General features: G+C 49.0%; 1 protein-coding gene across 3 annotated transcripts in view; it reads left to right on the forward strand.

The window, feature by feature from the left end:
- ZFP64 (ZFP64 zinc finger protein) overlaps positions 1-24071 on the forward strand; it is a 92223-nt gene that overhangs the window by 50157 nt on the left and 17995 nt on the right. The window contains exon 1 of one of the 3 annotated variants that reach the window (XM_006929656.5): positions 20969-21412. The exons of the other annotated variants lie outside the window; for them this stretch is intronic. Within the exon in view, the coding sequence (XP_006929718.2) occupies positions 21307-21412 (106 nt within the window). The 5' untranslated portion in view covers positions 20969-21306. Of the gene's footprint in view, positions 1-20968; positions 21413-24071 lie in introns of those variants that run through there. 3 annotated transcript variants of the gene reach the window in all.

Genomic DNA, 24071 nt, shown 5'->3' on the forward strand with positions numbered 1-24071 from the left:
CTCAAGAATGTTTTTTAAAAAATAAAATAAAATCACTTTCAACACAAGGGTGATGAAAAAGTACCATTTGGATATAAATATATCAGGTCTCTCCTCCCATCTTGTTTTGCCTCCTTTTCTTTCCTTTTGTTTTTTTTTTTTTTTAATTTTAATTTCATTTTCCTTTCGTGGGCAAGGACACCTGCCCATAGGACTCCCCTCCCAATCTACATAGGACCTGTTGGCCTCCATAGGGCATCTTTTGTTCAAGGCAGCATTTTGCCGGTTGGCTCTGAGACCCGGCACCCCCCAGGAGCAGACGCACAGAAGGAACGTAGTGCTGGAGATGCCTCACTTTTATGAGACTTCACACCTTCCCACAGAGGATTCTGTTCGTTTCGAGCTACCTCTCACTTACCAGGGTCTTCAGAAAGACAAACAGTTTAAAAGATGGGTATGTTGGGCCTCCTGGGTGGCTCAGTCAGTTAAGCATCTGACTTCGGCTCAGGTCACGATCTCACGGTCCGTGAGTTCGAGCCCCGCGTTGGGCTCTGTGCTGACAGCTCAGGGCTTGGAGCCTGCTTCCGATTCTGTGTCTTCCCTCTCTTTCTGCCCCTCACTCGCACTCTGTCTCTCTCTCTCTCAAAAATAAATGATAAACATCAAAAAAATAAAAGATGGGTATGTCGAAGGCTCAATGAGAACTTAAAAATTAGAAACTAAAAAAATAAAAGAACAGGGGCCCTGGAGTCCGAAAGAATTGGGCCCAAATCCCGGTTTGGCATCTTCCCAAATATTTGACCCAGCAAGCGACCTAACCTCTCCGAACCTCAGTGTCTTTTCCTGTATGGCGGGAATAATAACAGCACCTACCTTAGAGCCTCGTAAAGTAGGGTTAAATAAACTAATGCATGTGGAGTAGCTCGCACACAGTAGGCGGTCAATTGATGTAGCCGAATACAAGAGCAGCACTAATGAGCCGCTCGCTCAGCGCACATGCGTCCTTGGTGAAGCCACCCAGACCTCGCACCCGTCATTGTCAGGGCTGCTCGCAAGCCACCTCCGCCCTGTGCGGTCCCCGCGCTCACCTGGGTGGAGGGCAGTGCCCTACCTGCCACGGCACCAGCCGGTGCACATCGGCCACTCCCACCCCTTCCTTGGAGCTGGAGGACGAGCACATGACCTGGGCTTGGCCCGCCGGATGCTCCTGCCCCAGACGGGAGGGATCGGAATTCACTCACAGTGGCAGCGTTTCAGCGGACGTGTAAACTGGGTGCGATGGCGGGATGGGGGCCGCGTGGGGTCCAGCTTCGGGGTTTCGGCGTCAGTAGCAGAGAAGTCTCCCCGCGTTACCCAAAGCAGATGGTCCCCACGGGACATGTCATGGTGGCACCTGTCTGGCCCGCCTCCCCCTCTGCTCATCACCCCGGCCAGGCTCTCCACGCCCATCGAGGCCCTTAGCTGCCAGTAAGTCCCTGCTCTGGTTCAACTGGCCAACGGTTTCTGTTGCCGGCACAGAGCCAGCTCAGGTGTGAACCTTGGCACCTTGAGGCAGAAGGCTGCCCCCCACCACTGTCGTGGGATCTCGCCTCCCTTCCGAGAGCTGGATGGTACCAGCTTCACGGCCGGCCTTTGATTTCATCACAGAAGGGGAACTTCTTAAAGTAATTCTGTCCCCCAATTTTTGTTTGTAAAAAGTTTCAAACGTACAGCAAACTGAAAGAATTTTCTGGTGAATACCCATAGGCTTTGCATGAAGATTCTATCACCATGTTACTATATTTGCTTTTTAACGTTTATTTATTTTTGAGACAGAGAGACAGAGACAGAGCGCGAGTGGGGAAGGAGCAGGGAGAGAGGGAGACGCAGAATCTGAAGCAGGCTCCAGGCTCTGAGCTGTCAGCGCGGAGCCAGACATGGGGCTCGAACCCACAAATAACAAGATCGTGACCTGCGCCAGTTGGACGCTCAACCGACTGAGCCACCCAGGCGCCCCTGTATTTGCTCTATGGAGTATCTTTCCATTACAGCACATTATTCATTGAAAAGGTAATACATGCACAGACTGGAAAAATTCAAACATTTCAATGTGGTATCTCGTGAAAAATTATTCTCCTTACCGCACCGGATTCTCGCCTCTCTTCCCCCAAAGCAACCATGCGCTAACACATGCTTGTATGTGTAGTTTTTGTTTCTTTTTCTTCTTGCTTCTTTTCAGTGGGCCCTTACTCGACATACTGTCCTGTAGCGGGTCTTCTCTTTTTGTTCTTTTTCTTCCATTTAACAATCTATCTTTCAGGATTTATTCTGTAAAGTTTATTCAGCACCTACTAGGTGCCAGGCACTTTTTCTAGCCAGCAGGCACCCTGACAGGGTGGAATCATTTCACACCACCATCTGGGCCTGAAGATTCAGAAATCATTCCGTATCAGCTCATGTGAAACTAGTTCATTCTGTTTTCAGATTTTATTTTTAAGTGATCTCTAACCCCAACGTGGGGCTGGAACCCACAACCCTGAGATCAAGAGTCCCAATCAAGCCAGCCAGGCACCTGTAAACTGGTTCATTCTTAAAGGCCCTCCTTTTTCCTTTAAGTTTATTTATCTATTTTGAGAGAGAGAGAGAGAGAGAGAGAGAGAGAGAAAGTGCACAAGTGGGGAAAGGGCAGAGAGAGAGAGAGAAAGACAGAGAATCCCAAGCAGACTCTGCACCACCAGCATGAAGCCTGATGCAGGGCTCAAACCCACGAACCACAAGATCATGACCTGAGCCCAAGTCAGACACTTAACTGACTGAGCCACCCAGGAGCCCCAAAGGGACTTTTAATCCAGCGTTTACAAGCTGGTAAGACCCAGGTGGTAACAAAAATGTGAGAAGGTCTGTGTGATACAAAACAGTGAAAGCTTGGCCGCTGGACTTCAGGAGATCAGAGGCTGTAGGTACAGCTTATTAGCTCTGGGAATTCTTGGGTATTTTCTCTGCCATAGATGAGACTCAGATATTCCCCATTGATCTGTTTGTTTGGATTTCTGTTTTCAGTGCTGCACCTCACCTCTATTCTGTCTCTTTCACATACCCCGTGGCTTCCACCTTGGGTTTTTGCTCTCTCCGGACTTCAGAAGCCCCTGTCCGGTCTTTGTCTCCAGTTTGATCAGATATTTTCAACATTCTTTTGGTTACATGTAACAGGAAACATACTAAAACTAGCAGAAGTAAGAACACTTTGGACAGACAGTGGGTAGTTTCCAGAATCTAAGAAAGAAACACAGGGCTAAGCCCCAGGGAACTTAGGACCTACACCAGGGAGGTGGTTTTGGGGGCATCTTTTTTCATGATCACGCCCATACAGCTGACCTTGGCTTGGCTTTATGCTTTCCTCCGGCAGATGAGTGTTTTTTTTGGTTTTTTGGGGGTTTTTTTGTTTGTTTGTTTGTTTGTTTTTGGTACTTGGCAGAAGGATATGGTCACAGCAGCCCCAGCTTTAACATCATCCCAATTCAGCAAACCCAGAGGGCAGTCCTTCTCTCTCTCTGCTTTGGTATATAAATAGCCCAGGAATGGCCCTCCGCTGAGGCACACGCCCAATCCTAGAGCCGCTCTGTGGTCTGGAGGATACAGTGAGCTAGGACGAGCCCATCCTGCCCACTGGCCATCTGTGGCTTTTCCATAACTAGCTGTCTGTGCAAAACCTTCTTGGGAGCTTCCTGGGTATAATCTGAAACCAGCTCTGTACCACAGGGTAAAGAGAGACTGAAGAGTCAAGCCACTCCATACTAGAGGGTGGTAGCTTTCATATGCAAGGGAACGTACACACGACACTTGTCTTGGGCGGCTGCAAGACAAAGAGATCTCTACACCCTCCTGCCAAATCTCAAAAGTCTACATGGAAGCCTTCACTGGGTTCAGTCGTGTACCATCCCATCCAGACGGTCTAAGCACCACATCACTATCTCAAGGCTGCGTCCTTGGGGCGGCTTGTGGGAGTGGGGAAGGCAAACAGAACCCCTATTTCAAGTAGAGAGGAGGGAGGAAGAAGCCTCCGATGGCTGGGGTCCGGCTCATGGGTCAACCGGTGGTCACATCCTCTCCGTGACCTCCCCTAACTCTGCCAGTCCGACAAGAACCACCTCCCCGGAGGAAATAGGGTAGCATGGTTATACAAAACCGTAAACGTTCACTGCAGAGGCCTTAAGCCTCTGCTCCCTCTGCTAACTACCTCTTCCCCTTAGCATTTCCTAGATGTTCCTTAGGGATCTGCCCCGCCCCCACCTTCAGTCCATATACTCCAAGTGGGGATGACACACGCCCTGCATGAGGGGAAGGGGTGTGTCACATGCTTGGCCAATCAGAGTACCCCGTGATCTTGGTCAAAGTTACTGGTCTAAAGGAAGGGTCGGCAACTTATTTCTCTTTCTTTTTTTTTTTTTTTTTTTTTTTTTTTGAGGCAGAGAGAGAGCATGAGTGGGGAAGGAGCAGAGAGAGAGGGAGACCCAGGATCCGAAGCAGGCTCCAGGCTCTGAGCTGTCAGCACAGAGCCCCACGCGGGGCTCGAACTCACCGACCGTGAGGTCATGACCTGAGCTGAAGTCGAATGCTCAACCGACTGAGCCACCCAGGCGCACCAGCAAATTCTTGCTAAAGCAACAGAAATGGTTGCTGATTTCAACAGAAATAATTGATAGTAAATTCTTTTTTTAGTTTTTTTTAAGTTTATTTATTTATTTTGAGAGACAGAGTGGGAGGGGGAAGGCAGAGAGAGAGAGGGAGAGAGAGAGAGAATCCCAGGTAGGCTCCACACTGTCAGCGCAGAGCCCAATGTGGGGCTTGAACTCACGAACCGTGAGATCATGATGTGAACCAGAATCAAGATTCGGACGCTTAACCCGTCGACTGAGCCACCCAGATGCCCCAAAAGTCAATACTTGAGATGCAGGGGGTCATCTCATCCCTGTCGCAGCTACTCAACTCTGTGGTTTCAGCACAAAAGCAGCCATAGACAATAAACATCTATGAATGAGGCAGTGTTCCCAAAAAACCCATTTACAGAAACAGGCAGTGGCCAGATGTGACCCACAGACCATAGGTTGCCATTTCCTGGTCTAAAGGATGGGCAGATGACCCAAGGCAAGCCAATCAAGCCTAACCGGGGCTAAATCCTGGGACTTCTGTTTGAATGATCAGGAAAAGGGCACTTTCTCTACCTTTCTTTTCCTTGGAGCTCGGAGGATATAAGGCTGGCCCTGCCCCAAATCTTCCAGTAGAGATATATTATTAATCTATTGCTATATAACGAATTACCCCAAAACTTAGTGGCTTAACACAAAGAATATTTACTACCTCAGGGTTTCTGTGGGTGAGGAGTCCAAGCATAGCTTAACTGGGACTTCTGTCTCAAGGTTCCTCACAAAGCTGTAATCAAGTTGTTGGCCGGGGCTGGGGTCTCCTCCGAAGGCTCAGATGAGGGGGACAGATCTGTTTCCAAGCTCGTTCACATGGTTGTTGACAGGATTCAGTGATTCATGGGCCGTTGGGTTGAAGACCTGGTTGCCTCACTGGCTGTTGGCCCGACGCTATCATCAACATCTTGCCTCATGAACCTCTCTATAAGGCAGCTCAAAACATAGCAGCTGGCTTCCATCAGAGCAAGCCAGCAAGAGAGAACAAGACAGGGTGAGCGAGAAGGAAGACAGTCTCTGTAAGTGACATTTCATCACTTTTGCCAATTCAGCTTATTAGAGGTGCGTCTCTAGGTCCGGCCACGGGGAGGGGATTAGCCAAGAGCAAGCATTTCTGGAAGCCAGGCTCTTTAGGGGCCACATCAGAAGCTGCCTACCCCATGAGAGAACCACCTGGGACTAAACCCAACACACAGCAAAGCTTTGCTGAGAGGAGCAGAGAAACCAAGATGGCGTGATGTTTGAGCCCCTGGGTCACGCCAGAGCTGGAATACAAAGGTAGTCTCAGCCTTCAGTTCTTTGGCACAAATTCTTTTCTTTCTTAAGGGGGAAGAAAAAAGGAAAGGGTGTTTAGTTACTTGCAAGCATACAATCCTGACTAATAGACCCTCCATTACAGAAACTGAGTCGAAGGAAGCCTTGGATGTCTCAGGCATTGTTCATTGACTGCTCCCTCTGTGCTAAGTAATGCCCTAAGCGTCTTACAACTAGTATTTCATCAACCCTTATGGCAGCCCTAAACAGGAGACAATGCAATAATGCTCTTTTTACAAATGAGAAAACCAAGGCCCGGAAATATTAAGCCATTTGTTCCAAGCCATAGAGCTATGATGTGGCCATCTCTGATACAAAAGTTTATATCTGTTGAGTGTTGTTCGGGCTACATTGTTCCTCAGTGAGTGTCTCTGGTGAAAAGTCGTTCTTAGACTCTTTGTAAGCCCAGCACCTCAAGTTAAATACATTGGCCGTATTGAGTGATCGGTCGATGGATTGATTTAGCAGTCCACAAGCGTGTCAGGCACGCAGACCTCTTGAGGGTGAACTTTTTTAGATCCAGCATTTCCCTTACAACGTTGAGAGGGAAATAGTGTGGGTATTTATTGTGCCCACTTCTTAGGTGATGGAACGGAGACCCAAAACTCATGGGTTCACCGCCATTCCGCGCTGCACACTGCCGGACAGGCGATGGCACGATTCGCCATGCCTTCCCCTCGTGCAACTTCCCCTTCCATATGTACCCTAGGACTCATGCCCCTAACACAAGAGGGAGAGGAGTTGGGAGGACTTACACCTTTGCAAGATGGCAAGTGGTTTGGCATCGAACAGAAATGAACATAGCATGAATAGGGTACTCTGGCAAAAACTGTTCATTTTCCCCCATCAGCCGATGTGTCCTTTTTTTTTTTTATGTTTATTTATATTTGAGAGAGAGAGAGCAGGGGAGGGGCAGAGAGAGAGGGAGACACAGAATCCGAAGCAGGCTCCAGGCTCCGAACTGTCAGCACAGAACCCGACGCGGGGCTCGAACTCACGGACCGCGAGATCGTGACCTGAGCCGAAGTCGGACGCTTAACCGACTGAGCCACCCAGGCGCCTCAATGTGTTCTTTGTAAGACTAGAGTCACTAATGTTTTTGTGAGGTCTGTCGTGAATAATTCATACATTCACAGTGTCCTAATAGCAAAACAAAACAACATAAGATGGTAATACGTTGAGATGTCTCTTTCTCATCCTGTGTTCCCTTCCTGCTCCTTATGGGTAACTGCTTTTCTTTCTTTCTCTCTCTCTCTCTCTTTCTTTCTTTCTTCCTTCCTTTTTCTTTCTTTCTTTTCTTTCTTTCTCTCTCTTCCTTTCTCTCTCTCTTTCCTTTTCTCTTTCTTCTCTTTCTTCCCTTCCTCTTCTTCCTCCTCCTTCTCCTTCAGACCCTGAGACAAGGATTAAGAGAGCAAGGAGCTTATTTGGGAGGTGATCCCAGGAAACACCCAGAGTCAGGTGGGTGCAGGAGTGAGACAGAGGAGGGAAAGAGCTGATACAGAGTGTGTGATCGGCGGAGCTGCTGCTGTGGGCATCTGGCACTTACTCCTGCTGGAACCCCTGGGAGGCAGGAAGGAACCGATGCATCCAGAGTTATCCATTTGTGGGGCAAGGTGGCTGAGGTATTCATCCACCAACTCCCCGCATTTGCTGATTGAGAGCCGCTCCTGAGGTAGTAGGAAGAGATCGACTGCCCAAGCCTTTCAGGTTGCTGCACTGGGGGGCAAAGTGAATGCTCGCAAACAGAGAAAACCCCAGAAAAAGAAATGCAGGTGCAGGGACACCTGGGGGGCTCAGTCGGTTAAGCGTCCGACTTCGGCTCAGGTCATGATCTCATGGTTCATGGGTTCGAGCCCTGTGTCGGGCTCTGTGCTGACAGCTCGGAGCCTGGAGCCTGCTTCGGATTCTGTGTCTCCCTCTCTGTCTGTCCCTCCCTGCTCTTACTCTGTCTCTGTCTCAAAAATAAATACACATTAAAAAAAATTTTTTTTTAATTTTTTTTTGAAACAAACGCAGTCCCGGCAGGTGGAAGTCAGTCCATCATGCACTGAGGGGACAAGGTTGAGGGCCCGTGGGTGGGGCACCAACAGCAATTGCTACACTCTATAGCCTTCCAGGGTTTCTGTATGCGACCATAAGCAAATACGAAAATATTCTTCCATTACCTCCTTCCCTTTCGCAAAACCAAAAAAGGGACAGTTCTGTCCCTTGCTTTTTTCATTTAATATATTCAGAAAATCTTACCATATTAGTAAAACAGGGATTCCTCGTTCTTTTTTATTCTTTTTTTAGCAGCTGCAGAGCATCGCATCGTGTGGGGCTTTATCACAGTTCATTCGGCATCTCACCTGTGGACAAACCCTTGGGTTGTTTCCTGGCTTTTGTGATTTCAGAGAGCGCTGCAGTGAAGGATCTCATAGAGGCGCCATTTTGTGCGTGTGCCTCTGTGTCAGTAGGATGAATTCCCAGAAATCTTCCCCAAGTTTTAGTTGGGCACACATCCACCCTATTAGAATCCACATTCCCTGGGGCGCCCGGCTGGCTCCGTCGGTTGGGCCACTGACTTTGGCTCAGGTCACGGTCTCTCAGTTTGTGAGTTCGAGCCCCGCCTCGGGCTCTGCGCTGACGGCTCGGAGCTGGGGCCCGCTTCGGACTGTGTGACTCCCTTTCCTCCTCGTGCTCTGTCTCTCAAAAATAAATAAACATTGGGGCGTCTGGGTGGCTCGGTCGGTTGAGCTTCCGACTTCGGCTCAGGTCATGACCTCACGGTCGGTGAGTTCGAGCCCCGCGTCGGGCTCTGTGCTGACAGCTTGGAGCCTGGAGCTGGCTTCAGGATTCTGTGTCTCCCTCTCTCTCTGACCTTCCCCCATCCATGCTCTGCCTCTCTGTGTCTCAAAAATAAAATAAAATATTCAAAACATTTAAAAATAAATAAATAAACAAACATTTAAAAAATTAAAAAAAAAATCCACATTCCCAGACTCCCTTGCAGCTACCTGTGACCATGTGACTAAATGCTGGCCAATGGGAGACAACCAGGAAGTGACACACTCTCCGGGTTACTCTGTAAAAGATAGCTGCTTGCCTTCCTCTCCCTTTTTGCTCCTTCCCATGGACTGGATCACAGGTGTGGATCTTCACCTTGAGAGAAACACTCCAGGGGCTCGTACAGCAATACGCTAGGACACGGGTCCCCGGCTGATCTCCTGCAGCATCATCCGCCAGAAGGGAACCTTCTATTTTCATTCGTCACTTTCATTTGGTCTCTGTTAAAAAAAAAAAACAAAAAAGCTCAAAGCACTAGCCTAACTGAACACAGGATCACATCCCGGCCTGCATTATAGTACAGCTGAACACTGAGTGTTCCAGACACAGCCCCTTCGGCCTTTTTCACCAACGCATCCCCAGCACTCCCAGCACAATGTAGGTATTAAGTAAAATCAGCATGTATAATAATTGTTATTATATTTTATAATAGTTTTTTTTCTTTTTCAAATTTTTAAATTCTAGCTAGTTAATATATAGTACAATATTGGTTTTAGGAGTAGAATTTAGTAGAAGTAGAATCACGTACATACAACACCCAGTTCTCAGCCCCGCAAGTGCCCTCCTTAGTACCCATCACCCGTCTAGCCTATCCTCACCCCCCTTCCCTGCATCAACCCTCAGGTCGTCTTCTATAGTTAAGAGTCTCTTATGGTTTGCTTCCCCCTTCTTTGTCTTCCCTTCCCATGTGTTCATCTGTTTTGTTTCTTCAGTTTCACATATGAGCGAGATCACATTGTATTTGTCTTTCTCTGGCTGACTTATTTCACTTAGCATAATACCCACTAGCTCCATCCACATCGTTGCAAACAGCAAGATTCCATCCTTTTTGATGGCTGAGTAATATTCCATTGCATATGTATATATACCACATCTTCTTTATCCATTTGTCAGTCGATGGATTTTTGGGCTCTCTCCATAGTTTGGCTACGTTGGTAATGCTGCTGTAAACATCGGAGTGCACGTTGCCCTTCGGATCTGTATTTTTGTATCTTTTCGCTAAATTGCTACCTAGCAGTGCAATTGCTGGGTCATAGGGCAGATCTATTTGTAACTTTCTGAGGAAGCTCCATACAGTTTTCCAGAGCGGCCGCACCAGTTTGCTTTCCCACCAGCGGTACAAGAGGGTTCCCCTTTCTCCGCACCCTCGCCAATATCTGGTGTCTCCTGTGTTGTTACCGCTAGCCGTTCTGACAGGTGTGAGGTTATCTTGTGCAATAGTTTTCAAAGTTAGTATCGTGTAAGGGGAGTAGGCGGGTGACTGCCGATAACAATGACGAGTAATATTCTTCATGACGTACTGCTTGTCGATCCCTTTCCATACATTCCCTTTGAATACTCAGGAAACCCCTTTGAGGTAGGTTGAATTATTATCCCCATTTTACAGATGAGACTGAGGCTCGAGAGGTTAAGAGGCTTGTACAAAGCACACATCTGCGAAGCGCTGGTGAGACTAGGCCTTAGCATCAGTGAGCGTTCACGGTCTTCGTGGTCAGAGTCATTACCACTGTCGGCATGGCTGCTTCTCGGGCGAGGAGAGGTGAAGTAACTTCACCTTGTCAAACCAAGCCTGGAATTGGCCTCTGGGTGTGTCCGAAGCGGAACAGGAAGAGAAGGGAAAGAGGGAGCAGGAAACGGTTGAATGTATCCTGTCTGCCATACAAGGCCATGGAGTCGACCTCCCACCGGCCTCCTTTGCCTTATCGCCAGTGTCCCGCCCACCTCCGGCCAGACTGAGGCTTCTCAAAACGGCTATCTCTTACCTCCTGGTCTTTGCACGGGCTGTCCCTGTGCCTGTGACCCTCTTCACCTGACTTCTGTACCTGCCCAAGACCGACTCACCCTGTTACGAATCGGCCTGTGGCAGGAAGCACTCCCTGACCACTGTGTGAACCTTTATCACACTGTCTTGTAACTGCCTGTTTCCTTATTTTCCATCGTCGTTAATCTGTGACTTTCTCAAAGGCCTGCTGGTGCCTTCCTAGAGGTTAGCACAGTGCCTCAAAACCGGAGAGAACCCCATAAATGTTTGGCCAACAAGTGAATGGCTCTGGGGCAAGCCCTAATGGACAACGTCAGAGTCAGGGAGACTGTGGCCTAAGACATGGAAACACAAAAAGAATCTGCAGGTGACAGTCGGTCTGGGTGATTTCGATGTTGCTGCAAAGGGATCGGAAACTCACTTTTCTCAGGACTGGCTAAGACAACCGACAACCCATGTTGCCACACCCTGCCCGAGATCTAGAAGCTTAGAAGTCTTTTCTTTTTAATTTTTTTTTTTTAAATGTTTATTCATTTTTGAGAGACAGAGAGAGACAGAGCATGAACGGGGAAGGGGCAGAGAGAGGAAGACACGGAATCCGAAGCAGGCTCCGGGCTCCGAGCTGTCAGCACAGAGCCCGACGCGGGGCTCGAACTCACGGACCGCGAGATCATGACCCGAGCCGAAGTCGGACGCTCAACCGACGGAGCCGCCCAGGCGCCCCTAGAAGCTTAGAAGTCTTACTCTTAGACAACATTCCTTTATAGTTCAGGAACCACCAAACCTGTAGGAATCAGCAGGTGACCTGGAGGCCGTGTTCTCTATAAATAAAGGCCCTGATACACTGTGGCACCTACACGGCCTCCTCCTCCAGTACGTCATTTCATTACAGATTCTAATCCATGAAGGGGAGGCGCTGGGGTGTGGGAGCAGAAAGGAGAGATGTGAGGATGCGAGTACTGGTTCTGAACACTTTTTTAAATGGTTATTTTCAGAGACAGAGAGACCAAGCGTGGGAGGGGCAGAGAGGATCCCAAGCAGGCTTCACGTTGTCAGTGCAGAGTCCAACATGGGGTCAATCTCACGAACCACGAGATCATGACCTGCGCCGATATCAAGAGTCGGACGCTTCACCGACAGAGCCCCCCAGGCGCCCCGTTATGAACATTTTCGAATAAGACTGTGCCCTGGTGACTTTTTTAACTAGTTCCCTTTTGTCCCCCCAATCATCTTCATCTTAAAAGTTACATATGCTGCCGGGAATGTAAATTGACACAGTCACACTGGAAAACAGTTCGGCACCTCCTAGGAAAGTTGTAGGTGAGCATATGCTGTGATCCAGCTCCCCCCCCCCCGCCCCGCACCGCTGCACGTCTCAGCCATACCGGGGACGTTGTTAAAATGCGGATTCTGAGGGGCGCCTGGGTGGCTCAGTCGGTTAGGCGACCAACTTCGGTTCAGGTCATGATTTCACAGTTCGTGAGTTCGAGCCCCGTGTCAGGCTCTGTGCTGACGGCTCGGAGCCCGGAGCCTGCTTTACATTCTGTGTCTCCCTCTCTCTCTGCCCCTCCCCTGCTCACACTCTGTGTCTCTCTGTCTCTCAATAATAAATAAACGTTAAATTTTTTTTTTTAATAAATAAAAATAAAATGCAGATTCTGATTCCGGTGCGTCCCTAACTTTAACACGGATACAGATCACCGGGAGACCTTGTTAAGAAGCAGATTCTGACCTCAGTGCTCCTCAAACCATAAGGTACAGAAGAATCGCCTGGGGATCTTGTTAAATGCAGATTCCGGGCGTAGAGCAATTTACACCCAAGAATCAGGAGATCTGTGCAAGAGTGTCGATAGCTACATTGCTCATAATTACCAAATTGGAAACCGCCCATTGGCGGCGAAGGTGTAAAATGTGGTATATTCAAGTGTGGACTCCAGCTGCCTGCCTCACCACGGCGCATCTCACACACTTCAAGAAGCACTTGAAGGAATATTACTCACGCAGCTCAAAAGGCGGCAAAACTAAGCATCATTATTTAGGGGACAAAACTTGTTGTTTTTCATCGAAGTATGGTTGATGTACAGTGACAAAACTATTTTTAAATCATAATTACCCAAAATTAGAACTAGTGAAAGAAGGTGGCAGAAGGCAGGAGACGCTAACAGGCAGGAGCATGTGAAGCATTTCTTTGAGGGGCGCCCGGGCGGCTCAGTCAGTTAAGCTCCGACTCCTGGTTTCAGCTCAGGTCATGATCTCAGGTTCGTGGGTTCAAGCCCCGCATCAGGTTCTGTGCTGACGGTACAGAGCCTGCTTGGGATTCTGTCTCTCTCTCTCTCTGTCCTTCCCCTGCTTGCTCACTCTCTCTCTCTCTCTCAAAAATAAATAAGTAAACATTAAAAAAAAATTTTTAAAAGCACTGTCTTTGGTACTAAGACCTTAAGTTGTCAGTGGTTACAAGGATGTTTGTTTCATTCCATAAGCTGCACATTTGCATCTTATGCACTCTTGTAGGTGTGCCAAATTTTATGATTTAAAATGTTGTAACTTACGAGATTGCCAAAAAGTATATATCAAGATGTCATTCAGACAACTGATGTCCTGTCCCCATGGATGATGCATGTTCCCAGTTCCCTGGTCTCTGCATTCGTGTGTGTGTGTGTGTGTGTGTGTGTGTGTGTGTGTGTGAAATTTAATAGAGAGATGCTGTTATATATGTATGTTTTTACATATATACATACATACATACACACAATAGCATAACTTATCTACTTTTCTGTCCTTTGAATATTTCACCTAACATATCTTGAGAATATTCTGTATCGGCACACAGAGAAATACGTTATTGTCTATTATGGTCATATAAAATGTATCGCATTGTATGACAACCATCGCTTGGGGCGTCTGGGTGGCTCAGTTGGTTAAGCGGCTGGTTAAGCTCTTGATTTCAGCTCAGGTCATGATCTCACAAGATCAAGTCCTGTATCAGTCTCTGTGCTGACAGCACAGAGCCTGCTTGGGATCCTCACTGTCCCTCTCTCTCTGCCCCTCACTAATTCGTGCTCTCACTCTCTCTCTCTCTCAAAATAAATAAACATTTTTTTAAAAAAAGAAACATCAGGGGCGCCTGGGTGGCTCAGTCGATTAAGCGCCCGACTTCGGCTCAGGTCATGATCTCACGGTCCGTGAGTTTGAGCCCCGCGTCCGGCTCTGTGCTGACAGCTCAGAGCCTGGAACCTGCTTCGGATTCTGTGTCTCCGCCCCCTCCCCCGCCTCTCTGCCCCTACCCCACTTCTGCTGAGTCTCGTTCTGTCTCTCAAAAATAAATGTTAAAAGAAATTTAAAAAAAAAGAAAAAAGAAACATCAGTTAGTTAAGTATTTTAATTATTACTTTTTAACTATCAAGCAGGATGGGAATGCAGTCCCTATTTTTTTTAAGTTTATTTATTTATTTTAAGAGAGAGAGAGAGAGAGAGAGAGACACCTGGGTGGCTCAGTCGGTTGGGCATCCAACTTCAGCTCAATTCACGATCTCGTGGTCTGTGAGTTCAAGCCCCACGTTGGACTCTATGCTGACAGCTGGGAGTCTGGAGCCTGCTTTGGATCCTATGTCTCCTTCTCTCCCTGCCCCTCCCCCGCTCATGTTCTGTCTCTCTCTCTCTCTCTCTCTCTCTCTCTCTCTCTCTCTCTGAAAAATAAACATTAATTTTTTTTTTTTTTTTTTTTTTTAAAGAGAGAGAGAGACAGCAGGGGAGGGGCAGAGAGAGGGGGAGATGATTACTTCCATTTGTTGCCTGGTATTCCGTAGTATGGTTAAACCTTAGTTTAACCTAACCAGTCCCCTGTTGCTGGGCATTATTAGGTTGTTTCTCAATGGTCTGTGGGTTTTTGGTTTTGGGGGGGTTGTTTTGTTTTGTTGTGCTACGATATTAGTGTTGCCACAAACATCCTTGCTCCCTTGCACCCATGTGCAGACGTTTCTCTGGAGAACAGATGGAAGCAGAATTGACAGATCACTGGCAGGGCACGTTTAAAAAAGTACTGTAGGGGCGCCTGGGTGGCTCAGTCGGTTAAGCGTCCAACTTCGGCTCAGGTCATGATCTCGCGGTCCGTGAGTTCGGGCCCCGCGTCGGGCTCTGGGCTGATGGCTCGGAGCCCGCTTCGGATTCTGTCTCCCTCTCTCTCTGCCCCTCCCCCGTTCATGCTCTGTCTCTCTCTGTCTCAAAAATAAATAAACGTTTAAAAAAAAATTTTTTTTTTTAAAGTACTGCTAAATTGCCCTCTGCAGCACCTATGAACATTCACGCTCCCACCACCAACGCGTTAGAAGACCAAATTCCCCGCACTCTTGCTAAGGGTAGATGTTACCAGCATTCTTAATTTTCACTGATCTGATGCGGAGGGGGGCGGGGGGCTGTGTGTGGAATTGATGGTTATTTAATATTCATTCCCTTATAATTAGCGAGGCAGTGAGGCTGTATAACTCTTAGAGGTTTGTTGCCCAGAATCTGCTTTTAACAAGATCACCAGGTCATTCTTCTGCACATTAAGGTCTGAGAAATCACAATCCACTCCTTAACAAGGTCCCCAGGTGATCTGTATTCATGTTACATTTTGAGACACGCTGGAGTCAGAATCTGCATTTAACAAGGTCCCCGGGTGATTCTCCTGAACAGTAAGTCTGAGAAGTGCAGCGTGGGGGAGAAAAAGCACACGCTCACCTTTGCTAATAACGTGTGTGGGTTTCATCTTTTCTGTTAAGAGAGGATATAAAACAGTATTTCGATTTATTTCAACTTGCATTTCTTTGCTCCTAAGTGAGCTGGGACTTTGGTTTTCCAACTTCTTACAAGCCATATATTTTTCTTTCTGGCGACCAGCTAGCCACAGATCCTTCTTACATTGCTTCAAACATACCAAAGCTGATTTTCTTAGAGCCTTTGCTATGGATTCTTCTCCCAGAAATGCTCTCTCTCTGCTTCTTCCCATGGCTGCCTATTAGATCAGGTGTTAGCTCGTAGGTCTCTTCTAGCCAGACTCAGCTACCCTCCCCTGCATCACCCACTCTGGGTCACACCACCCCATGTCATCTTGATTGTGGTCCCCATTGTTATCCGAAGCGACCTTTTGTCCTCATTCATTCATTCATCCTCTAGCTGCCCCGCGGGATCTTGGTTGTCTTGCGTGTGGCTCTGTACCCAACACCTGGAACGGAGCCACACAACAGCGAGAAGTCAAAAAATGATCAGTTGAACAAATAAATTCTTGGCAGATGAAGAAGTCAGACTTGCTCCTGTCTGCCTTTACTTCCTGTTTGGGAACCATTTGTACCTGGAAAACATTTACCCGTTCTTTCATTCCTGTATCCATAGTGGAGAAAAGGTAAGGGACAGGACAGCACTGAGGTGAGCAATGACTTTTTCTCTTAAAACAGAAAGCAATTACTTGCGCCAAATTCAATGAGTAGCGTTGAATTCCTCGTTTAATATACCTATACTGAAGGTGTTATGAAAGCAGGGAAAGTCTGCAGCTCCTGAGGGTTCCGTAAAGTCAACACGGTCTCGTTTGCTTCCCATTTATTTCCATGGAAAACAGCGTCTGCGCCTCGTTAATTGGAACCACCAACGCTGGGTGAGTGTGAGCTCTTATTATACGTGATAACTAGTACTGGTAAACTAATACTCGTACTCCCTTATAGTGATTGTTAACTCTTACCCCCTTGGCACCAGACGTTGTTCTCTGTACTTTGCATACGGAAACCCATTCGTCCTCACGACTGCCCTAGTCATATGAGCATTGCCGTTTGACCGATGAGAAAACGGGAGCACAGAACAGCTTTCCCAAGGTCACACGGTAACAGAGCCAGGATTTCAACTCAAGCTGGCTCTAGTCCATGTGTTATTACATTTTACTGCCTCTCAATCTTTATGATGCTCCGTAAAGAGATGTGGAGGGGTAAGGAGAATCTTTTGTAGAACTCAGAGGGCACCGTTTAGCTCTTGGCAAAAGCCTTAAGTGATCAAAATTACAGATATGTTCCATTTTCCCTTTAAAAAGTGGCAAGGGTTGAAAATTTGACTTTCTCTGGAAGGGAAACACCCTGTGGAGGAAGTATTTTGAAACGCGTGTTCGACCGTAGTTTCTTTGTTCTGTGACTTTGTTGCCGAAGGACAATGAAAAGGTGTCGCCCGGCAAAAAACCTCATTCTGCGTGTTTAAACTTAGCGATAGAATTTTCTAATCTGTTTAAACATTGTCCAAGCACAGTGGTTTGAAATCCATCTGTTAAAGACGCAGTGATGTGCCCTCTTTAGTTTAATTTGCAAAAGCCTCGGGTTTGATTATCAGGGAAGATGAAAATTTATGAGCTGGATGTCAAGAAAATAGTCAATTTGTACGACTGGTGAATGGAATTGGAGGAGAAGTGTGATTTATCATAGCCATTGAGTGATACCCTGCTTTTACGTAGATCTCTAATCTAGGAGTTATATTTTTTGTTTTGTTTTGTTTTTTTACATTTATTTATTTTTGAGAGAGAGAGAGCAGAGGACAGTGTGAGTGGAGGAAGGGCAGAGAGAGAAGGAGACATAGCATCCCAAGCAGGCTCCAGGCTCTGAACTGTCAGCAAAGAGTCTGATGCGGAGCTCGAACCCAGAAACCGTGTCATCATAACCTGAGCCAAAGTCTCATGACCTGAGTGAACGCGCTTAACCAACTGAGCCACCCAGGAACCCCTCAATTTTTTTTTTAATGTTTATTTATTTTTGATAGAGTCAGAGAGACAGAGACAGAGCGCTAGCCAGGGAGGGGCAGAGAGGGAGAGAGACACAGAATCTGAAGCAGGCTCCAGGCTCTGAGCTGTCAGCACAAAGCCCAACACCAGGCTCGAACCCACAAACCGTGAGATCATGACCTGAGCCAAGACGCTTAACTGACTGAGCCACCCAGGCACCTCAGTTTTGGGGGGTTTTTTGTGTGTTTTTTTTGTTTTGGGTTTTTTTGTTTTGTTTTGTTTTGTTTTTAGTAGGCTCTATACCCAGCGTGGGGCTTGAACTCACCCCCCGGAGATCAAGATTTGAGTGGTCTACGAACTAAGCCAGCCAGGCGTGCCTCCATTTTTCTTTCAATTTTTCATTTAGACCCTTCAAGTCAAGCCATTAAAACCATACATGGTAATAAACTTAATTTACACAGTAACTTTGAATAGATGTGTTTAAAAAATCATAAAACGGTGCCTTCAAAAAAATGAAACAAATTTTATCAGTTGCTGTCATTACTTTTGTGAAAAACAATAATTTTGCCTTTGTTTTTTTTTGTGTTGGAAACAATGCATGCAGGGAAAATGCAAATCAAGACCACAGTGAAATATCCTTGTATATTCACATGTCTGATAATACCGACTATAGGAAAGGATGTGGCTCCGCAGTATCTCTCTCTCCCTTTGCTGGCAAAAATGTAATCTGGTGCCAGGACTTTAGCATAATCTCTTAAAGGGTCACCTGCAATCCGAAAATGTGTACATTCACTTAAACTCTGACACTTTTTTTTAATGTTTATTTATTTTTGAGACAGAGCATGAGCAGGGAAGGGGCAGAGAGAGAGAGGGAGACACAATCTGAAGCAGGCTCCAGGCTCTGAGCTGTCAGCACACAGCCCGACGCGGGGCTCGAACTCACAAACTGTGAGATCATGACCTGAGCCGAAGTCGGACGCTTAACCGACTGAGCCACCCAGGTGCCCCAAACTGACACTTTTTTAGAAGGGTCACAGATGATACCCACATGCTTCAGAAAGACTGGGAAACAACCCAAGTGCCCACCACCAGGAGGGCAGATGAATAAACTGTGCTATTTTCACAGCAATGTGGATGCTTTTAGCAATATAATATGGGGGATTCCTAGAAAATTACATACGCTTTTTTAGTTCTTGAAAAAAACTAAAATTGTGGGGCGCCTGGGTGGCTCAGTCGGTTGAGCGACCGACTTCGGCTCAGGTCATGATCTCACAGTTTGTGGGTTCGAGCCCCGTGTCGGGCTCTGTGCTGACAGCTCCGAGCCTGGAGCCTGCTTCAGATTCCGTGACTCCCCCTCTCTCTACCCCTCCCCTGCCTACACTCTGTGTCTGTCTCTCAATAATAAATAAACGTTAAAAAAATTTTTTTAATTAAAATTGTGTCTTTTAAGATTACACGCACGTGCAAAAGAACTTACTGAAAAGAAAAAGCAAAGGAATGAAGTGTATGGGGTTTAGGTTGACAGCCGTGAAATTGGAGGAGGGGGCCATAGGAGAGACTCTACCTAACACCGATGCTCCCAGCTTTGGGCTCCCTAGTATCTCTTATATCCTAATAAGCCAGGGACCAAACAAGCCACCATTCAAGCCAGCAATGAGCAGTAATGACCAGGTGTCACGTACCAAGGATTAATCCAATCCTGGGCACCTGAGCTGATGAAATGCCATGTAAATATCAAATACAAACACATACACACCGCAGGCAGTATAAACGGGGTACCGGCGATCTCCCCCTTCTGGCTGGGGGCAGTTCTCCAGAGGCAACACCACTGTCCCCAGTTTTTCCAGTATCCTCTTGAGACAGTCCACCAGACACAATAAAAGTAAGCACATGATAGGTTTTCAAATGGCTTTATGTGTATGTGTAACTACACCCACATCCCAAAGAAAAGTTTAAAGGTCGGGGCACCAGGGTGGCTCAGTCGGTTGGGCATCCGACTGGGACTCAGGTCATGATCTCGCAGTTTGTGGGTTCAAGCCCCCGCCTCAGGCTCTGTGCTGGCAGCTCGGAGGCTGGAGCCTGCTTCGGATTCTGTGTGTGTGTCTCTCTCTCTGCCCTGCTCATGCTGTCTCTCTCTGTCTCAAAAATAAACGTAAACATTAAAGAAAGAAAAGTTTAAAGGTTAAAAAAAATTGGCTCTATAACTTAATCCCGGGGCACCTGGCTGGCTCAGTCCGTAGAGCAGCAAGTCTTGATCTCTGGGGGTTGAGTTCAAGCCCCACGTTGGGGGTAGGGATTACTTTTTTTTTTAAGTCATAAATAGTAATTTAACCTTGAGTGACCTCAGCTGGCATTACACAACCATCCCTAAAGTCAATTCAGAACTTGAAAATCAGCGGGAAGTTGGAGAACAGCTCAGTTTTTGAGAAAAGTAAAAATGCTCATCCCGCAGGCCCTACCCCACGATTTGCCAACGGTAACCCCAAGGAGACGAGTTACAGGCGGCTGCCGAACCCCACGGGGCCCGCCCTAGCCACAGAGTAAACTTTCACCCTCCTTGCTGTTAGAAACGCAGATTCTTAGGCCCCCGTCCCCACGGATTCAGAGCAGAGCCCGGGTCCTTTCTAACGAGGGCCCTCTCGTGATTCGCAGGTTTGGGCAAGCTTAGGGTACAGCCCCGCCTTGAGCAACTCCCCAGTTTGTAGAAAGTAAACACCTGAGCGGTGTAGGTGGCTCTCCTGCTCCCCGTGTTAACCTGATGCAAGGACGGGTCCCCCTCGGGTCTCATCAAGGTCCCAGCCAGTCTGAGCTTGAACGCCAATTAGCTCAACACCTCCCCTCCCCAGACCACGCCTCGGTCACCTGCTAGGCAGGCCCACTCCCCTGCTGGCCCCGAGGCTTCTCGCGTGTGGTCGTAGACCTGGGGCGCCAGAGTCACCGGACGGGGGTCGGGGTTTGGGGGCGCCGTATAGAAATACAGATTACCGGGCTCCGCCGCCTGAAGCCAAAACTTTCCGAAATCTGCATTTTTAATGAGCTCCTCCATAAAGTGGTTCATCTGCCGTTGGAGACTCTCTGGCCTCATTTAAATTTCAAACGCGAATATGCTGGAGGTCGTGCTTCTCAGCCTTGGCTGCACGTCAGAATAACCTGGGGAGCTTAAGAAAAAAATATATATATGTACACTAATGCCCAGGCTTCAGCCCAGACCAATTAAGTCAGAATCTAAGAGCACGGCCTGTGCAGCCGCAGCGGCAGTGGTACCACCTGGGAGCTCGTTAGAAATACCGAAGCTCAGGCCCCACCCCAGACCCACTGAGTCAGAATCTGCATTTTAACGAGATCCCCAGTGATTCGTGCGCGCAGGAAAGTTGGAGGAGAGCTGTGCTTCTGAAATTTTAATGGGCAAGCGAATCACCTGGGGATCTCGTTAAAATGCAGACACGGTCTCTGCAACTTTAATGTGCATGCGAATCACCTGGGGAGCTTGTTAAAATGCAGATTCTGATTCGGCGGGTCTGGGGTGGAGCCCGAGAGTCTGCATTTCTAACGAGCTCTCGGGTGGTGTGGGCTGCAGCGGCGCGGCCCGCGCTTCCCCGGGACCCCCCCGAGGCCTTGGCGCCGGGCCAATCAGCCGTCAGGGTTCTTGATAAATCGCCCTGCTCGGCCGAGGCGCAAAATTGCCGGGACATGCGCGCTCCGGTCGCGGGGTTGGGGGGAAATTTCCGAACTCCGGGAAGCGGTCGGGGGAGAGGCGGGCCACTGGCGTGCGCGGCGCCGGGGGCCGCGATCGGCTCGCCATGTCGCGGCGCAAACAGGCCAAGCCCCAGCACCTGAACTCCGAGGAGCCGCAGCCCGCGCGCCCGGGGGTCGCCGACGCTGCCCCCGATGGGGTGGGGCTGTCGGGTGAGTAGCGCTGCGGGCGCCCCGCCCGGGGGTTGCGGGCGGTTGTTCGGACGGTCCCGGGACCCGCGTGGGTGCGAGGCCTCGGGCGGGGAAGGGCGGCTGAGGCCCCCGAGTCGAGCGCGGCGGCTCAGCCCTCGGCGCCCCCGCCGCGCGCCTTTGTAAATTACACCTCCTTGTGAATTCTCCCTCCCGGGGCGAACTACGCCGCGCCCCCCGAGCGCTAGCGAATCGCGAATCTTCTCTCCAAGGCGCTGGGTGGGCGCCCCGAGACCCTGTCCGAGGCCGTCTTCGGGGTGCGCCGGCGCCCGGGTCCTGGACCTGCTTCCTTGGCGCTGGCCCGGGGCGGGGTGCCTGGAAGGTGAGCCTTCTGAGTGCGGCGTCCCGAGCCCAGGGGGATTTCCGAAAGACGACTGAGTTTCCGCGGCACCCCGGCGCTAGGGCCCGGGGCGGGGGACGGGACACAGCAACGAACAAGCAAAACTCCCGCTCTTGCTCGAGTTTAGGGCCGAGTGGGGTCGGGAAAGATGGGACTGGAGATAGAGCGGTGAGGCGTAAGGTGCGTTAGGGGTGAGAGCCGGCTGCAAACCTGAAGCGGGGGAGGAGGTATTTCACACGGTCCGGGGAGGGCCTCCCCGAGGTGGGCATCGTCAAAGGGTGTGGGGGAGAGGCTTGGAGGTGGCTGGGGGAAGAGGAACCAGGTAGGAGGAACGGCCAGTGGGGGCCGCGGGGGGAGTCATCGAGGTGGCAGCCTGGGGTGGGGGAGGGGGGCGGGTCCAGTAAGGACTTCACCTTTTACTCTAAGCGAGGCTCTGGAGGGAGGGGTGTGTTGAGCAGAGCAGCGCCACGGTAGGACTTAGCGGGCCGAGCCAGCTGCAGAGTGGCTGGAGGGGCTCGGAGCGAAGCTACGAGGCCCCCCGACTACCCTAAGCCCTCAGGGCGTTATGGTCCGTGGAGCCTCGGTTTGTGGAGAGCTTTGCTAACTCGCTAAATTCCTGCGTCCACCCTTGGGCACCGCCCCCATTGGAATCTCTGGGGTGAGGCGGGGCTGGGGAATCTGCATTTCTAAGGCGCTTCCGTTCTGATCATCTCGGCCTCGGATTAAGGTAATGTAAATTCTCACTCGATCGCCTCTCCCTGCCCTTCTCCCGCAGTTCGTTGAGAATCTCTCCTTAGTCCCAAATGAACTTTCTTCTCTCCCTCTCTCTCCATTTTCTCGGCCCAGGAAGGGAGCAAGGGACCTCGGGTCAGACGTCCAGCAGTGCAGATCGTTCTGGTGTGGGCTTTGAGAACCACGCATCCAAGGAGGTGGAGGAGGGGAGAAACTTAAGGAAACTATTCCTCAAATGATAGTATCTAAAACTGAAGTTTGGCTGGATGGTATTCCCATTAACCTAAAACTCCCTAACTACCTTTGTGCCCAAGGACTGTGATGGACCCAGGTTGCCACTAGTGGGGGGGAGCAGGCCCCCTGCTGATCTTCTAAAAGAAGAATTGGGGGGTGTTGAAACTTTTGGGGGAAGCCATTATCAAAGAGGATAACCGGAGTGACCCCTGGCTGTTGGTCAGTGCCATGGGCCTCTTTTCTCGAGTATAGTGTAGAGACCCCCTCTGTTTAGAAGGCTTGTGGTGGTCCGTACCGTGCAGTATTTGGGGTGCCCCTGTGGGAGCAGGGCATAATCAGAACTAAACACTAGCTACCGCTGCAGAGACAAAAAACCTTCCGACTGATGCGGTTTTTCGCCTGCATCTTAGGTCTGTCGAGCTGAACAAAAGGCCCACCTCCTTTTTGAGGTTTGTGGAGGTCTTACTTTGCTTTAAGGTTAACTGGCAAATGGGTTTGCAACTCAGATAGGCTTTGGGAGAACAAAAATACAGCAGGTCACCTGGTAGACTTCAGTGGTGACCAGTTTAAAAAAAAAAAAAAGAAAAAAGCCCCGAGAGTAACCTTCTAAAAGGAAAGGCAGTTTTTCCTAGGGCTAAAGGGCCCACTGTGCTGAACGGGGTCCTGTCAAACGTGGCTCACCCCCACTTTGAGATGAGAAGGGACTCTGTCCCAGCTGCACGGTGCTCAGGAGAATGTGGGCTTCGAGCTTTCAATGGCTTCGTGGATGTTTAAAAGAGAAGTCCCTTTGGGGGGCCCTTCCATGCCACTCCACATTTTACCTGGATGCCCCTTTCTACCATTTTTTTTGTTACCACTTTCACCCCTCAGTCTCTTCAGCCTGTTTCCACACCTTCGTGGCACGATGTGTCTCCCTCCCGTGGAGAATCGTGGCTCACGTGCATACACGTCAATAAAAACCATAATGATGACGGGGTGCCTGGGTGGCGCAGTCGGTTAAGCGTCCGACTTCAGCCAGGTCACGATCTCACAGTCCGTGAGTTTGAGCCCCGTGTCGGGCTCTGGGCTGATGGCTCAGAGCCTGGAGCCTGTTTCCGATTCTGTGTCTCCCTCTCTCTCTGCCCCTCCCCCATTCATGCTCTCTCTCTGTCCCAAAAAATAAATAAACATTGAAAAAAAAAATTAAAAAAAAACCATAATGATGATTTAATGACTTCTGTAACAGGTCCTTTTATATATACTAAGACTTAACCTTCACCTAAACCTACGAAATCAGAGCTGTGATCCCCATTTTAGATACGGAAATTGAGGAATAGG

The sequence above is a fragment of the Felis catus genome, chromosome A3, assembly GCF_018350175.1.
Source record: "Felis catus isolate Fca126 chromosome A3, F.catus_Fca126_mat1.0, whole genome shotgun sequence".
Classification (NCBI taxonomy): Eukaryota; Metazoa; Chordata; class Mammalia; order Carnivora; family Felidae; genus Felis; species Felis catus.